At 35.3% G+C, this 19,300-nt stretch overlaps 1 protein-coding gene and 1 pseudogene across 2 annotated transcripts in view; one reads left to right on the top strand and one right to left on the bottom strand.

Annotated features, from left to right (window-relative positions):
* Positions 1 to 2,022: 2,022 nt before the first annotated feature.
* LOC148583616 (uncharacterized) lies at positions 2,023 to 14,476 on the bottom strand (annotated as a pseudogene).
* Positions 14,477 to 15,599: 1,123 nt separating this feature from the next.
* LOC132190698 (zinc finger FYVE domain protein) overlaps positions 15,600 to 19,300 on the top strand; it is a 105,509-nt gene continuing 101,808 nt past the window's right edge. The window contains exons 1-2 of one of the 2 annotated variants that reach the window (XM_059605742.2): positions 15,600 to 16,864; positions 18,818 to 18,962. In XM_059605742.2, the coding sequence (XP_059461725.2) occupies positions 15,936 to 16,864; positions 18,818 to 18,962 (1,074 nt within the window). In that variant the 5' untranslated portion in view covers positions 15,600 to 15,935. The remainder of the gene's footprint in view (positions 16,865 to 18,817; positions 18,963 to 19,300) is intronic. The other variant, XM_088510315.1, reaches the window with a different exon arrangement.

Below are 19,300 nucleotides of genomic sequence, written 5' to 3'. Positions count from 1 at the left end.
ATAAAATTGAATTTGTTGAGTATGATGACCTTTGTTTACATCGTGATGTTGCTCAATGCTTAGGACTTGATAAGATTCTATCATATTGTTTGCTGATTGTTTGTTTTATCATTTGCAAGTAGTAGGGAGGATGCTATTGATGATGACTTGGATTGAGCCAATGGTTGGCCCTTCGTACTTGATGAACTTAAGTTCATTTTTTGTTGATGTAATTATATTTGTGATAGTTTTCTTGATGTAATATATGTCTTTATTTGTGATAACAGAAATAGTTTTGTTGTGTCTTGAAGCTGGTTTTGTTGATAGTTTGATAGATGTACACAGAACTTGTATATTTGTGATTGATGTTGATTGATATATATTTTGTTATTTTGCATTGATCGACGAAGAATTTTTTTTTTTTTAGTACATATGTAAATTGTATAACAGGTCAAATCTAAAATTTGGGTAGAACCACAAAAAAATTCAAAAAATATACAAGAGGAGACAAAAGATAAAAATTTTAAAATGACCATTTTTGTTGACATGACACGTCACAATTTAGTGATGTGTCATAACATGTGACACGTCAGTAAAAGGTGACGTGTCATTAACAAAGTTTCTAACATGGCACTACTGTCACGTCAGAAATTTAATGACGTGGCACTATGGCCACGTGATTATTGACGTGGTAGTAGAGCCACGTCAAAATATTCTTGACGTGGCATTACTACCACGTATAAAAAAATTATTGACGTGGCACTACTGGCACGTCAATAAATTTTTTGGCGTGGCATTTTCTAACACGTCACCAAATTGTGATGTGTCAGAAACCGACACGTCAAAAAAAATTTTGACGTGCTAATTTTTGACACGTCCATAATTATTAACGTGTAAAATAGTGATACCTCAAAAAATTCTTGTTTTTGACACCCTTAATTTTAACATCCGACTCACGTCAATAATGACACGTCACCAAATTTTAGTGACGTGTCAGGCCACCTAACACGTCAAAAACACCCAGTCAAGAAAAAAAAATTCATTTTTTATAGTGATAACTTAATTCTTCATCAGCAGAGAAAGCCATCAAAAGTAAAATATAAGAGCAGCCTAGTCGAGTTGATCTCGAGAGTAGAACCTTTGTATGGGCCGTCTTTCTTTCAGGCATTTAGACGAACAATTTAGTTCCCAGTCCCATGATGATACAAATCTCCATATCATTGCACCTTTATACAATGTGTGCTTCACAATTTTCCTCCCAAACACAAAACTCATGAGGTTTCTTTTTACAGAGCCCCTACTATGCGGTCAATGCGTAAAAGTGGTGTTTTACAGCATCCATTCATGTGTTGACACATCACCCAGTACATTTTAACAAAATAAGATCAAAACACTAGATAACAGCAACTCCACAACCAAACCACCGACCCTAGAGCCAGCAAACACACAGCCAAATCATCGACACCGATGCCAACTAGCATCCCACGAGGCCAGAAAGCATTCCACAATGCTAACAAACCATCGTTACCCACAGGTGGGTCACAGCAAACCCAGCCGTGGGTTTGGTGTGACCCACGGCTGGGTCTGGCTGTGACCCAGCCGTTGGTCACCCTCTCCGGCCACTTTTCTGCCAAGCTCAGCCTCAAAATCCGTTTTTAATGCCTAAAAACTCGTTTTTGGATTCAAAATTAAAACTTAGAGGGGAAAGTTAAACCTTTAGGGATAGAATTCCTAAAGGGATCTGCTAGAGAGGGCTACCGCCTACCGTGACCTAGCCGTGAATGTTGCTATTGCAAATATGGTGGATGTGGTGGGTGAATGGTGAGAGAGAAAGAGAAGAAGAGAAAGTGGGAGAGAAAGAGAAGAAGAGGAAATAAAATTTTCAGGAGAAGAAGAGAGAAGAAGAGAAAGTGGGAGAGAGAAAAAATTCAATGTTTTTGCTCCAATTCTGTCCAGTATAACTAGCTGATGTGTACACCTTCTGTTGGATGCTGCAAAACATCACTTTCGCAGATGGCCACGATAGAAGGTTTTCCCTTCTTTTTATCTGTCATTGTCTTCTTCTGCATCAATACCTGGGTAGGGGGTTTCACCTTCTGATATTCCTTGCTTAGTATTTTTGGTACATCTTCATCCTCTAAATCGGGTACATCAAGAGAGTCAAGGGTGGAATTTCGGGTGGGACTTTGTCTCAGCCCATTGTTTGTACCCAAGATTCTCATTTCGGCAACAAGATCGCTTGTGGCTCCAGCTACTCTCTTACTCTAGTTCTGCCCCCAAAGCTTTTGGGTATTAAAACCATTTGCCTTCAGCGAATGAAGCATTGTTGCACTTGCGTGCGTGCGCGCGCGCGCACACACACACACACACACACACACACACACATATATATATATATATTCCATTCCAAACTCTAAGTTAGTTAAATAATGCATTTAATTGTTGAGAAATCACTCCTTAAATACACTAAAATCATCAAATTTCTTTTCTTTTTTGGAGAACTTGTTGGAGATCAAACAATGCTTAGGTCTTTGTGCACTCTTTGATTTAAAATATTTAAATGTCATGACAACATATTTACCATATGGCCTAATTTTTAAGTTATTAGACTCCCTTAACTTTTCATCTAATTAGTAAAGAAGAGGAGCTTATTTTTTCTTTTTCTTTTTCTTTTTTTTTTTTTTTAAAAAAAAAAAATTATGTACTTCTTTCTTAGTTATCTCCTATAAAAGCTGCTTCAGACAAAGTGATAGTGAAGAATATAAAGGGAATTGTTTCTTTCTGGAAATTTGAACATAGCTTAAGATACAGCTTTCCACTACTCTTTACAATCCATAGATGATGACTTCTAACTTGTCCTTAATAAATAAAAGTATACAAACCTATGAACAAAAAATCAATTGAATTGACCTGTTAACAAAGTTATGAGAGCTCCTATAAAATGATAAAAAGCTGAAAAGAGAACTTGCATTTATCTCCCGCCAAACTGAAAGGGGAAGAGTATCCCATCCTTCTTCTTGTTTTCCATCAAAGTTTCAAGTATTTCATATGCTGTGTGAATGTCACATCCGGGAGAATCCATTCCATTCATCTGCATTTCAATTTCCATCTCACCAAGATTATTTGAGTTTCCATTTAATACAAAAGTTGCGAGCTTGTTAGCCAGATGATCCGTATCTGATTCTACATTATCATTGGCAAATCCCTTTCCTATGGTGAAACCTTGATTTGGTGAGCTAGAAATTGTCTTTGAATCAGCATCAACCTCTCTGTTGGTGCTAGCATGATTTAACCGGTAGTATATCTAATTTGACATCACCATCTTTGACAAGAGGGTCCCTGCCAAGGTTAAGGTCTTCATCGATGATATTTCCTTCCATTTTCCTACAATAATCACCATCCTTATTCTCATCATCAATACCAACTTCTTGAAGCACGTCACTTTCAGTGTCACTATCCATGGGGTCACCCTTTTTACCAGAATTGTCTTTTGAATCTGTGTCCATTTCTTGGCCCCCCATTGTGGTCATTATCCTCCCCTCCTTGGCTTTGCTTTATAGCAGTTTTCCTTTTCTGAATCAGAAATTGAGATCACAATCAACAAATATGAATTCCTAATATAATATGGAATGTGCAAGCTAACTGGGTTTCAGATTGTTCTGTTACAAACCATGTTAAGTGAGATCACAATCCTAAAGTGTTGTATTAAGGCATTCATATATCTTTACCCTTTATGGACTAGCTGGATGATTAGATAATAGCTGCATCTTGACCACCTATGGGCTGATTGTTTTCAGGTGAGTTGAACTCCTAACTTTCTTTATGAAAAACAATCCTCTATTTTGAGTTGCTTTACATCCAAAATAAATAGGACTAACAATCACCATTCTCGCAAAATACGCACGTAGAATGTTTAATTGAAATTAGAAGTGAATGTTCTACAACGTCGATTACCATACAATAGTCGTATAGTAATGTATCAAATGAATACTTTGTCGGATTCCCTAGTGACGAATCCTTGAATGTGTTGATCAATATATAGGACTCCTCTCATAAGATTCATTTCATGTCCATATTCATTGTTTCATGGGATTCTAAAACAATTGAACAAAGTGGCCATATGACTATACGGTTAAGATAGATTTTTTATCTGACAAAGATTTTCCCAAAACCTAGCTATGTACCCCATGTCAACTAGGCATTTATTTTCAAAAACTTTCCTTTAAAACTAACTTGAGTTTGTGAACTCATGAATGGAGTGATATATATATATATATATATATATATATATATATATATATATATATATATATATATATATATTCTAAAGAAGATTTTATAAAACCAAAAACAAGAAACCCTAAACAAAGAGTACCAAATTGCCGCCCATCTCTTTATTCTCTTGTTTTCTCAAAACTTTTACCTTCCCTCATTTTTCTCTCAAGACCCCTAGCATTCTAAACACTGCATGCAGCCATCTCTACCATCTCCCTCTTATTATATCATTTTATCTTTTCAAGAGAACTAGAACTTAGCACTACCCATTCTTCTTCAAAGAAAATCTACGACTGTCTCTCTCTTTCTCATTCTTTCATTATTCAAGAAATACCAAAACCTATCCATAACCATTAATCCTCAAGGAAATTTACATATCTTTCTCTACCTCTCTCTCCAACGCCACATACTACACAAGGTTCTCAAAACATTTTGTCAAGTTCTCCAATTTTCATCTCCCACTTGAGGTAAATTATTTTACTCACCCTTGTTGATTTCTTTTATGCTTTCAATTTAATATGCAAGTATAATTGTTGTTCATACTTATACTATGTTTTATAGATGAAAAACCTACATCATACCTATTATTGAAAATACTATATGGGATATGTCTCTACGTTAGCACAACAAATTTCAACTTGGGTCTTTATTTTTCATACCTGTAAGAAATCAATATTTCACATAAATATATAAATATATTTTTATTGTGTTACTATTTTGCATCAGTCATTGAGCATTTTTCAGTATTAATTGATCATCCTAATAAAACAAATTTAATATCTCGATCTATCATTTCTCATTAAAATTTAGTATCCTAGTAATGTAAAATTCCATATTAGTGTTTAATACCTTCTCTGATGCCATCTGAATTTGACATATTACTCCTCACATCCTGAGCTTGCATTAACTATGTGAATATTATAACATTACTTCAACAACAGTCTAATTAAACAAACCTAAGTCTTATTTGTTATAACTTATAGACCTTTTATAATGTAGTCACGCTATGGACAAGAGTTGGATGACAAAGTTTAGGGGTTTGGTTGAGTATATGAACGGAGCCAAGTCATTTGTGAAATTTGCAGTTAGCAAATATACAAATAAGGAGTACATAATCTGCCCATGTAAGAAATGTAAATTCAACAAAAGTCTTAGTCCAGAGTTGGTTTATACACATTTAACAAGTGGAACTGGTATTATGCTTGGTTACACCAAATGAGTGTTCCATGGAGAAATGATGTGTGATCTTGTTACTCAAAGAGAACCAATAGTTGAAGGATCTTCTTCAGCCCCCGTACCTGACGAGTCGAGAACTATGAATGCCATGCTCCGTGATGCTTTCGGCATGCACCTGTCAATAGTAGACAAATTTACTGGTCACATGGAAGCGCAACCTGATATTGTAGAGTCAGTGTAGGATGTAATTGATGATGAAAGTGCGAGAAAATACTACAACTTGCGTATGGAATCAGATAAGCCACTACATGATAAAACCAAACATAGCAAGCTTGGTGTTATTGTACATCTATACAATTTGAAGTGTATGGGTGGAATTAGTAATACTATATTCACGTCGTTACTCAAATTCATCAATCAGTTGCTCCCGACGGATGGTGAAGCCTTGCCAAAAAACACATATGAGGCCAAAAAAAATTTTAGGGACTTGGAGCTTAGATGTGAGAAGATTCTAGCTTGTCAAAATAATTTTATGTTATTTTGAAAGGATACTAAGCGTTTACATTTGTGTTCAAAATGCGGATTATCAAAGTGGAAGGACGATATTAGATATGGTCAATCTCTACCATCTAAAAGACAACCCATTAAGGTGTTACGATGGTTTCCACTGATACCACGCTTGCAAAGGTTGTTTATGTTGCAGGATACTGTTGCCCATATAAGATGGCACGCTGATGGGCGCACAAAAGACGGAGTGTTGAGGTATCCAGCGGACGGTGAAGCATGGAAGTCATTCGAAGAGAAACATCCAGAATTTGTATCGGATCCCCGCAATGTAAGGCTTGGGCTAACATTAGATGGATTTAATCCATTCGGTAACATGAGCTCAACCCACAGCACTTGGCCTGTCTTGGTGATTCCGTATAACTTGCCTCCTTGGTTGTGCATGAAACAACTGAATTTCATTTTATCCTTGATTATTCGAGGTCCAAGCTCACATGGAAAGGCAATAGATGTATACTTACAACCCCTAATATCAGAACTATAGAAATTATGGAATGTAGGGGTAAGCACATTTGATGTATCGATGAAGAAGTCCTTTGCGTTGCAATCGGCATTGATGTGGACAGTAAATGACTTCCCGGCCTATGCAAATTTGTCAGGATATAGTACAAATGGAAAAAATAGCATGTCTAATGTCTATGAGTTTAACACGGTCTAAATGGTTAACGCATGAGAAGAAATATTGTTATATGATGAATAAGCGATATTTGCCTATAGATCATTGGTGGAAAATGATCAAAATAGCTTTTGACGGTACAGAAGAACTGGATGATCCGCCTGTTGTGCCAAATGGCGAGGACATCCTGAGGCAATTAGACGTATTATTTGAATGTGGGGACCATGACCCACGTAGAGAGAAAAGACAAAAGATCACGCAAGATATAGATGGTACAAATGTTGATGTTGGGTGGAAGAAGAAAAGTATTTTCTTCACTTTGCCCTATTGGAAACATTATTTGTTACGTCATAACCTTGATGTGATGGACATAGAAAAAAAGTCATGGATAATATACTTGGCACACTGCTTGACATTACAGGTAAGACACAACCATGAAGCCCGTAAGAATTTGCAAAAAATGGGGTCGAGAGAAAAACTTCATCCATTCACCGGCAACAATGGAAAAATATATTTGTCCATATATTAATTATTGGAGGCATTTCGTAGTGTAGAAGCGCTCCCATATAGAAATAAGGGCGCTTTACACACAAGCGCTCCCTTTTATGAAAAGGGGCGCTTGCCCACCTGAGCGCTCCAATTTAGAATGGGGACAGTTCCTAGGCAAGTGCCCTCTATTTTAAAATGGGGCGTTTTTCACCACTAAGCTCCCCCTTTGGTGCTTTGTTCCAAACGTCTCACTTTCGATGCACTTTTTAGTAAAAATGTCTCAAACTTAAATTCTAGTCGCCATGAAAACTGACGTGTCCCAAGTGCCCCTAGTCAAGCGTTTCGAAATCAATAGGGACGTTTTTTTCGCCAAAAACACCACAAATAACAATGTCACTAAACCTTTTTTTTTTTTTTGTAGTGTACGACATAGTTATCCAAATCTCATTCATTTCATATTAAGTGGCACTTCTATTATCTTAATTTTTCCTATCATCATCATGTTACATCATTTACACACCCGCCCATGATCAAATGTTTTAGGAGAGTGAGCCCAAAGAAGTCCCCAGAGAGTTTTATTTTGTTGTGATACACTTTGTTTTTTCCCCTTACCCCGACGTGTATAGGAGAAACCCAGTTTTCTGCCTACAACTAAATGTAGCATAAATCTGCCCAAGAAAAGACTTTGCCAAGATTCATATTGAAATTTGGCAAGTTTAATTAAAAAACTTTCACAAGGTGGAAGTGTGACACACTGGCTGACGCATCATTAATCATTAGCTATCTAGCGATACATACTCATATGATGCTCTTGGTAGTCTCTGCTTTACTAGGATCAATTCTACATGAACATTTCTCCTAGTCCTTCCTAGCTAATGAAGTGAATGATCCTCCCCTCTGCACAAGAAACAACAAAAAATGCACTATGACCTTAGAAAGTGACAGGACCTGGTCAAATTAAAAATGAGTATTGCACAATTAAATACCCTTTAGCTGCCATTAGTGGAATCTCCCCTTCAACTACCTGCAGTAAAAGTTGAATAAATGTCAAAACAGTAAAGCCATCCTATTTTATAAAGGTGATAAAAAATAATAAACAGAAGCATACTTGCTTTAACAGCTTACCCATGGCCACCAAACAACAAGTTTCTAACAAAGAGCAGTCACCCACGCATCAAGATCCTTCGATGGTTTACTAATAGGTGGTATTCCCTAGAAAGAACCGAGGCCGTATACATGACAAAAATGAGATGGACAATATACATAGAGCTCTTGGAAAAGAATTGAGACATTTGTAAGTTTCGAAAAGAAATTTGATGACTTGAACACAAAACCACTTTCTTTCTTTTTTTCTTGACATTTAAAATTAATTTACTACCAATTATCATATTATAGATTTAGAATTATGATATTAGTGCTAGATCTAAAACTTAAGGAAATTTTGTAAAGTCCATTTATGACTTAATCCTAAAGTAATCAAAAAGAAAAGAAGATGAAGGATTACACAACAACTGTGATAGAGAAAAATGTTGGACCATATCTGACAACACCAATACATAGCACCATATTCAGCTGCCAAAAGATAGAAAAGTCTGTGTGGTCCACTAGCATAAAAAAGTACAACTTGAATGCACACATGAGCAAGACAGATTCTAAATAATTTATATGTGAAATCACAGTTTTAGTGAGAAGGACAATTTGGAACCCATTAATGCATACATAGTAGATATTGGGGGTGGGCGAATTAACCGATTACCGATTACTAACCGATTACCGACTTTAACCGAACCGATATTAACAGTAACCGATAGTTATCGGTCGGTAATCGGTTAAAAATTTTATACCGATAAGCTTATCGGTCGGTTAAATTTTTTTATCAAAAAATTGATATGACCGATAAGCTATTTTAATTTTTAATTTTTAAAAATTTTATATTTATTATTCTAGCGGATCAATAAAAAAAAAAAAAAAGCTTCAATAAGGTATTTTGGCCAAAAATATACTATAAAATAACTAATTTTTAATAAGCTATTTTAGGCTTTAGCCTAACAAAACGTATTTATACCTCTAAAACAATTAATTTTTGGCCCAATTAGCAACTAGTAAAAACCCAATAAAAAGCCCACAAAAGCCCAAACCGATTAACCGACCGGTTAACCGATTACCGATATGACCGATAATTTTCGGTTAACACTTCTTATCGGTCGGTAATCGGTTAGGATTTGGTTAACCAATAGCTTATCGGTTAACCGACTGATAACCCATTAATCGGTCCTAACCGACCGATACCCAGCCCTAGCAGATATGAAGTAGAACACACAGTACACTACCAACAAAATTGATCAAAAAGAAAAATGCACATGCTAGTGCCTTGTCTATCACACTATCTCATGATACAAATATTTAATATATCCCAAAAAAAGTGTTAACAATAATTACCACTATTCAATTAACCACCTTACATAATGTATTATAAGGATAAAGTTTTTCTCTAAACTAAGTTCAAGGAATTTATTCAATCTCAATCTATTAAACTAACATGTGTTCAGAATACATGTGAGAATTACATGCATTTTGGACACTTGGGTTGAAAGAACCCTAATAGAGTTCCACGAGGAGAAGTTCATCACGTGTAGAAGTCCATGTCCAAGAAGAGTCCATCTTTTACTTCGATGTCCAAGACGAGTTTGTCTTCTACTTTGGCAACAATAAGGAACGTGATGGTGTCAATAGCTGGCCTTTATCTAATTCTATCTTATCTGCATATTTATTCTTTCAAGTCTTTAGCTTATATGACTTCTAATTGCTATAGTCTTTCTTTTACATGTTGTATTTGCAATCGTCTTCTTTACCTTATCTTTAGTTGTCTAGTGTAGCAGTAGTTCTTTTATGTATTGAGTTGGTATTTCTTTATCGTCTTGTTTTAGTAGTCAAGAGTAGTATAAATAAGGGGCCAATGAAACCGACAGAATTATAGAAAATTATTAAGAATTTGTGGTTTGTTTCCAACCCTAATTAGATTCATTTGAGGTTTCCATACCCAAAATGAACTATTGTAGTCTTTTCTACCCAAAAGACATTAATATTTCTATCATAGTTCTGTTCATCATAGTGGGTTCTTTCCCATCAAACCCAACATGAAATTCCTCCAAACTATTTTGGAGGATAACTTTGCTCGTAATATAATGGGTAAGAATCATCTGAAAATATAATGTTTAAGTTCTCTTAAACTATTCACTTCTGTACTCTTGGTATCTTCGTTTACTCAACAAATCTTCCTAGAGTGGATATGTATCAATATAAATCAAGCTAAAAAGAAAATTTCTTATCAATACCCACCATATTTGTTACAAGAGATATCGAGGTATTCTCATTCATTTGAGACTTGATACGATTTCTCCAATGCATCGGCTACGTTAGTTTTCACGGTCACACTAAACTCATTCAAGCAAAAGAACATGTAAGTCACTCGAAATGTAGAGCAACGTAACTTAAACAGCCACTTCCCATTGATCTTTTGATAAGGAGAAACGAGCAAGATAATCAACAACCATAGGTTTCGCTGAATGCATGTTTGAGATGATAACTATTTCAATAAATAGTGTTGAAATTAACAAGTAAAGGTAATATGAATAGAAAACCTTCAAAATCGCAACGTGAAGCTGAGCAAGCGAACTGTCAGGCTTAATCAATCCCATCTCAATCTCTTCCGCAGATAGTTTCAAATCACTCCCAATCACTGGCTCAAAAACCTACCGAAACAGTCACATCGCCAACGTTAGTCGGACAGAAATCAAACGGTACGGTTTTAATTACGATTTCAAAGGAGATGAAGATGATCTTACGTTGAGGAAATTGAGAACGGATGCTAGCTCCCATCGTCCACGCAGTTTCGCAACCTCCGATTCCAAATCAGACTCGTCTAGAACCACCATTGGCTCCTCAGCGATTCCTTCTTTTGCCATTGGCTGGATTTCTTTCCCGGCGGCCTCGCTCGCTGCTGAAGCACGGGTCCCGCGATGGCTGGTCGTTGTTTTAGTGAGAGAGAGCTTTCAGTGATAGAAACTAAAGGGAACAAAAATTATTCTCCAAATGATTCGGAGAGGGGGAGTTGAAGGGGTCAGGTCGTGAGCGAGTTTTGGAGTTTTCCCGCCTAAATCATTTTTACCTTGTGTTGGGGATCGCGGTTAACTTGGCCCTTTTTTAGGGTTAATATTTTAGAGTTTCCGCCCTATCAAGCGCACCGTTTTGAGTTCAATCCACTAACGCCGTGTTTGGATGGAGGCGCAAGCGCAAACTGTGAGGAAATGCAGATACGAGAAAGGCTATATTCCCATTTCAAATCAATACGAGTTAAAAGAAAATTTTTACTTTTCTATTAATAATTATCATAGTATCATTAGAGTTTGTTGTTATTAGTAATGTTCCCAAGCTTAACTTAATTAGTTGAATAACTCTAACTTTGCAAGTATTTAGACAATTCTTATTGTCCTTACTTGAATTTTGTTATTAATGGTTTAAATTTTGTAGCTATAAATGGGATCCGGCTCTTCTCTAGTCCATTTTGGACCGGAGAGGAGCCATTTCAAGGTCAGGATCTCTTCAAAGAGATCCAACGACCAATATAGCGCCACGTGTCCTACTTTTTAAAATATTAATAAAATATTATTTTACTTTTTAAAAATAAATATAAAATAAAATAATCAAAAAAGATAATTATTTTTTTGTTTGATTTGGCCCTTGGGGTAGCCGAACCACCCCCAAGGGCCACCGTTTGGCCTTTGGGGTGGCCGAATGGGCCAGTTAGGGGTGGCAGAAGCCACCCCCATGTCCTAATATGTGGTGCCCGGCCACCCCCTGTGGCCAAGATGGGGTGGCCAGCCACCTTTACTTTTTTTAATATTTATTTTAATTTTTTATTTATTTTTAAAAGTAAAATAATAAAATATTATTATTATTTTAGTGCACTACATATCTTGTTGATGGCATTAGAATTTTTAAGAAGAGATCCTAGCCATCAACCGGATCATCTCCAATCCAGAGATGATCCTTGTCCCTATAAATGACAATCAAATTTCCTTTATGATTGTAAGTATGACACTGAATTCTACATTCTTTATCTTTATCCTTTTGTTGCTTGCTAGGCCATTTTATAACATAACTTATTTGATATTTAGCATATTATCATTCGTGGTAAAATATCAACTTTTATAAATAATAATATCTTTACACGCATATTTTCAATCTTTTGCTGCATTGTTATGAGAGTTGAGTTTATCCTAGATTGCTAATTAAAAGATCATGACATGTCAGGAAATAGCCCTTCTATGCCAAAGAATGTGGTGCCATTGTATGACAAATGCTTTCCCATACGGATTTAGTGGACAATTTATCGTTGGAATACACTTCGTTCCATTTTCATGTCCATTTCTAAATTCCTTACATTTCATTTACAATTTCTCTGATTTTAGTAACTAAACTATTAAAATTTAGAGCGTTGACAATGGTTTATACAAATTTATATGGATAACTAAAACGTACTTTTGATATATTAGCTAACCACTTTTCAAAAAATCCTCCATCAACTTATCTAAGGGCCCGTTTGGGAGTGCGATTTCAATAAGTGCGATTTTAAAAATTGCGTTTTTAAAAATTGCATTTTAAAAATCGCCACTTTTTAAAATCGCACAGGCGTTTGGTAAAACATGCTAAAAAGTATTTTTTTTATCAAATGAGTGTTTGGATAACATTAGCATATAATTGCGGTTTCATGACCAAATTACCAATAAGGACATTTATTTATAACAGTAAAATAACTAACATTGTCTATAAGCCTCCATTTTTAACACCTATGCAAACAAAAGTATGACTTATAATTTGAGATTAACTTTGAGTTTTCTACATAGGCAGTTATATATTGCTATATTACTTGTTTCTATATGCTTTTTTGTTTTTGTATTTTTTTTTTCTTAAAACATATTCAAAACAGACATATAATAAAAAATTCAAGGTGAGATTATTATCTGGTAGAGGGGCGGAGAGATGAACAACAGTGACGCACACTGCTACTGGGTGGAGAAAGGATGAACGAGACAGAGGAAGAAAAAAAAAAGAGAAAAAAAGGTTTTAATATATTTTAGGTGGGTATTATTGGTATTTTTTTCATTCCTGCTCAAAAAAAGGTAACTATTGCACCAAATATCTTTTTATTAGAAATCGCGATTTTGTTTTAAATTCGCACTTTTTCAAATAAGCACCCTCTAATCAGCTTATGAAAGTCGCAGATTTTTTTGCGATTTTAAAATTTGCGTTTTTAAAATCGCAATCCCAAACACCATAAAATTGCGATTTGGTTTAAAATCGCAGATTATTTTTTTGAAATCGCACTCCCAAACGCACCCTAAATGGGGAAAGTCCATATAACTCTCTCAAACTATTACTCAATTAACAATGTCTCCCTTAAACTTTCAATTGTGACAATGTCCTCCCCAAACTATCAAAAATTGTCAATGTTCCCCCCAATGACGAAATTACCCTTAGTAAATTATAAACAAAAATACTAAAACTTCTAGAAAAAACCTAAAACTAACCAAAAAAAAAAAAAAAAAAAATCCGAACTTGGCCAATTTTTTCTTTTTTTAAAATCAATTTTATAAGAAAAAAATTTAAAAAATTTTGATTTTGTTTTAATTTTTTAATTTTTATAAAAATTGAAAATTTTCGTTTTTTATTTTATTTTTGTTTTAGAATTTTATTTAAATAAAAATTTACGTTTAAAAAAATAAAATTTTTGTTTAATAAAATGAAATTTTTTGTTTTTTTTAAAACTAAATTAAAAAAATAGTTTTTTTTTTTTTTTTTTTAAATCCCTTTTTTCAAAAAAAAAATTGTTTTTTTCTTTTTAAATTAAAATGTTTCATTTTTAAAAAAAAAATCAATTTTTTTTTTTTAATTTATAGGGATATTTTTGTCTTATTGAGAAATCTATAGGGACATTTTTGTCTTATTGTTAGCCTTAGGGGGACATTGTCAATGTTTTGGTAGTTTGGATGAGACATTGTCACAATTAAAAGTTTGGAAGGACATTATCAATTGAGTGGTAATTTGAAGGGTATGTGGACTTTACCCTATCTAAATTTTTATCTATTTTATTAAAATAATATATTTGCTTTAAAATTTTTTATTCATTTTAATTAAAAACCCATCTTTGATTCTTTACCAAAAACACCAAATTAAACAACCAATCACCAAATCTGTCATCTTCAAATCAAAATCCCCTTCTTCTTCATCAAAATCGCAAATCATCACAATCTCTAAATCGAAGCTGCATCGATTCCTCCGACATCCTCTCCACTCACGCTCTCTTTTCGTTCCCATTGGATGACTTGCAATTTCACAATCTTATCAACTCCAAACTTGAAACAGAGCATTCACTTATTAACTCCACCAAATATGTAACAGAGAATTCTACAGAGGATAAGCACAGTGCTCGTGAGATTTCTTCACCACTATTGCTACCGACTTGCTCTTGAGATTTCTTCACCGTTAGGTCACGTTGAGATTTCTTTACAGTTAGGTCGCGTCGTTGCAGAGAGAGCAAAGCTTCGTTGTAGGGAAAGAAGAAGAAAAGCTTCTTCACCACTAGATTTCTTCTTGAGTTAATTAGAGAAGAAGAAGATGAAGAGGAACAAAAGCTTCCTTGTAGAGAGAGAAAAACGGAAAGAGAAAGAAAAAAGAAAAAAGATCAAAGAAAGAGAGAGGAAGAAAGAGAAAGTATTAAACTAAGAATACATGCATAAACAGTCTACGTTTCATGTACCGTGACACTCTTCACAAACGAAGTGATATACATTTCAATTTTTTTTTTTTTTTTTAAAAGTTTATTTTAAAATGATGTGTTACTATCTCATGAGATTTATTATTTTGAAAAGTGTATCATCAATTCATGATATGGTAACATATTATTTAAGAACCAATTTTTTTTTAAAAAATTTAAAATATGTAGCATTTCTCCATCACAAATGGTCATTTTGCATATTTTTTGCTTAATTAAATGTCGGTGTTTTACAAATATAATTAGAGTATTCACATTGGCTTAACAATTTTTTATTTTTATCTAAAAAAGATAAGCAAAACATTAAAAATCACTCATGGCATTGGATTATGCATTTTAAATGCGAAATATATTATTGTTATATATGCGAATAGTGAGCGTTCGCACATCCATCTTATTAATATATTATTTCTCTTTCCAATTTTTTTTTTCAAATCTATTTTCTTATTATTTATCTCTCTACTTCTATTTTTTCTCGTATTATTTTCCATCACAAGTCTTTTTTTTTTTTTTTTTTATCAAAAAAAGTTGAAAAATAAGACTTTTAAGAAAAATACAATCCATATAAAAAAAAAATAATTTTTAAATACTATAGATAAAAAATAAATAATCAAATGGTCTTTTAAAACTCAATTCCCCATTCGTCATCCGAAAGGAAGCTGAGAGTCCAAAAATTGTAAATTTTGCCTTTGCTTTGTCAAACAGACTGCCGCTTTCCCTCATTCCCCGAAGCCACTTTCGCGAGAACCAAACACTCGTTTTTCAGACAACGACATATCCCATAAGCAACCAAATCTCCAAACTCACTTCCTTTCCAACTCTGGACCCCAATTCCCAAACCACTATGCTTTCATTCCCATGCCACCCACTGCAAGAAGCTTCCATTTCTAACTGATTTCCTCAAAACCAAAATACAATACAAGTATACAACCACCATCACCCCAATGCACTGAAACCCCCAAACCCAACGTTTTTCCGCGCTTTCTCTATGGTTCAATAACAATGGACAAAGAGATCCAAATCCTCTCACGCCTCGCCGCGAACCACCTCCACCTAGCTCAATTCGAGCCCCTTCGAGCCGTTCTCCTTGCTCTCCGAGCCCGAAACCCCGACGTCGCTCTCGCCGTGCTCCAAACCATCGTCGCCCGATCGGGCCGATTCGAGAACATTCTCTGGTCGCCCTCTTGCCCATCCCCACCTCTCCTCACCTACTTGTCCACACTCGAGCTTTTTCAATTCGATAATGCCTCGTCGGCTTGGGGTTTCGACCCCGAAACACTGCGATTACGCGCCGAGTTCTTGTTGCTAGTCCAGCATCTGATTGACCGCGTGTCGGAGAGTCTGCGAAAGAACTTCGATTTCGAAAGCATAGAGAAAGATGCTTTGATTGAGAGTGAGGGTTTGGAGGAGCGAGCGGAGGTGTTGGATAAGGGCGAGGATTTGAGAGATGCTGATGGTGAATTGGATGATTGCGTGCGGGTTTTGGATAAGGTTTTAGAATTGGGTGTTAAGAGGTTGGTACCGGATGTTGGTGGCGACAACAATGTCGATAGGACTGAGAGTCGGGTTAGTTCTGATGCCGTGTCGATTGAGGAAGGCAAATTTGTGTGTTTGAGGAAGGTGATATTGGATTACGCCGACGTTTTTGATGCGCTGTGTTGGAATATACAGCGGCAAGTTAGGGGGTGGGAGGTCTATGATTCAAGTTTCACGTTTACTGTGCAAAGGGATGAGAATGCGAGTGGAGAGGATTTGTTGGTGGAGGAGGAGGAGCAGGAGGAATTGAAGGTTCTGGGGTTGATACAAAGGATTGTTCAGCTAGCTCATTTGAATGCTATGAAGGAATGCATGAAGGAGGGTGATGTAGAAGGCGCGGTTCCTTTGATTCGATTCCTTCACTTTGATTATGGAGTGGAAGAGGCTGAGTATCGGTATGTCTGTTTAAATTTTTCGACATTAGTGTATCTTTTTGAAGTACTGGCTACATTTCTTTTTTGGCTTGGAAAGGGATAGGTTGGACATTGTGTACTAGTTGAAATTACAAATGCATTAAATAGCAATGAGATCATGGATTATGTATAAAAGAATATTTTCTATGTTTTCTTACTTATTCTCCAAGTGTTTTTAGTTTGAAAAACTGTAGGAATATTTTGACGAAACATGTACTTAAACTTTTGTAGGGATAGGAATTAATTTATTATTTAGGGTTATACTTTTTTGCCCCTTGTTGTTTAACAACTTTATTTTTTACTACCTAGGTTTTAATTTGTATTGTAGATGGTACCTCGAGCATAGCTAAAAACGGAGATGGTACCTCCGTCAATCTTTCGTCCAAAAAGTTGATGGAAATCTATGTCAAAGCAATAAAAATATTGCCACGTGTCCACATGCCCCTTTAAAATAACTAAAAAAAAAACTAAAACTATTAAAAACATGAAAAAAACTTTTTGAAACCTGTTTGCCTTGGGGGTGGTTTTGGCCACCCCTGTGGCCCTTGAGGATAGCTAATTTTTTTTTCTTCTTTTGGCGGGTGTGGCCGAACCACCCCCAAGGGCCATGCGGGTGGCTCCAACCACCCCCTTAGCCAAAATGGGGGTGGCCAGCCACCCCTCAACTATTTTTTATTTTTTATTTTTTCAAAAAGTGTTTTTATTTATTTTTAAATGTTTTTATTATTTTTTTAAAAATATTTCTAGTTTTATATTTTTTCTCTCTTTTAATTTTTAATGAAGTAGAGGGCCACATGTCTGTTTTCAAAGGGCATTGATGTAAATTTTCATCAATTTATGGACGGAAGTTGGACAGAGGGACCATCTCCGCTTTTAGCTATAAGCGAGATACCATCTACAATACAAATTGAAACCTAAGTGGGGAAAAAAAATAAAGTTGTTAAAACATAGGGGTCAAAGGTATTTAATCCTATTACTAAAAAAATTTAGAAATTAGAAGAAAATTAGAGTGGTTGTATAGTTAGTGGAGGAGGGGGTAGTTGCGCGGCCATCCTGGCCTATTGTGGTGGCCGCCCAACCACCTTTATCCTGGTTAGAGGTGGCCACGAGGTCACTCCGATCAGATGGGGTAGCAACATGGTCACCATTTTTTTTAATAATTTTTTTTGGAGTAAAGAGTCGAAATAAGCGGGTGTAACCCACATAAAATATTTTCTCAAATGTGGAATTGAAACCTAAGTGGGAAAAAAATAAAGTTGTTAAAACATAAGGGTCAAAGGTATTTAATCCTATTACTAAAGAAATTTAGAAATTAGAAGAAAATTAGAGTGGTTGTATAGTTAGTGGAGGAGGGGGTAGTTGCGCGGCTGTCCTGACCTATTGTAGTGGCTGCACAACCACCTTTATCCTGGTTAGAGGTTTCCACGAGGTATCTCTGATCAGATGGGGTAGCAACATGGCCACAGTTTTTGTTAATAATTTTTTTTTGAGTAAAGAGTCGAAATAAGCGGGTGTAACCCACATAAAATATTCAAAACGCTTTTTTAAACTAAAAACTAAAAAATACTTATTTGAATACGCTAACAAACATATATGTTTTTTTTTTTTTGTTATAAGAATAGTTCATACTATTAAAGTTTCATGAGCTTTGGTTGTCTTGGTGTGACTGCCGCCGTTTTACTATTGAGATCAAGCCCTTGAGAAATGTATAAGTTTTGTATGTTTCATCTCGCAATATGGTAAGGAGAGCTTTGTTGACAACAATCTTTTATGTTTTTGCTTATTTATCATTAAGACCAAGGTCTAGTTTTTTGCTTTCAATTTGGTAAGGAGACTTTTGTCCTAACAGTTGAGAAACTTGTCTATACATTTTGCTTATATTATCTTATTCTCTTCTAGATGTTCATTTGAATTTTCTTTTCTTGTGCCTTGCAGCACAGTTTTGCAAGATCTAGTCAAGAGCATTTCCTCTAGAAGGGAGGGTTTTGGAGACTCATGGCATGCCATGCAAGAAAAAATGCTACGGGTTTATGGAGAAGCTCTTTCATCAAATTGCAGACATCTTGTTCAAATGATTCAGGTAATAGCTTTGACCTTTTTTTTTTTTTTAAAAGTGGTCTGATAGGTAGTATCGTCCTGATCAGCTACAGCTGGCTTGATGCCAACATTCTCTGACAAGTTTGTAAGTGGATGAGTTAGATGAATGAATCTGGTTAGTGTATATGGTGCATATACACTAATCCTGGGTAACTGGGTATTATCCAGCTGGTTTTTAGTTTTTAGTTTGTTTGTTTGGGTGTTTTTTTTTTTTTTTTTTGTTGTGTTCAGTAAGTTCACATGTCTCACTCTTTGATAAAATATTGCTAATTTTCCTCATATTAAGCTTAGGTTAGGTTGGAATTCATGTGCAGTGGTTTA

The sequence above is a fragment of the Corylus avellana genome, chromosome 9, assembly GCF_965113065.1.
Source record: "Corylus avellana chromosome 9, dhCorAvel1.hap1.2, whole genome shotgun sequence".
NCBI lineage: Eukaryota > Viridiplantae > Streptophyta > Magnoliopsida > Fagales > Betulaceae > Corylus > Corylus avellana.
Note: the sequence above shows the minus strand (reverse complement) of the source record. Positions and strands in the feature narration are given on the sequence as shown.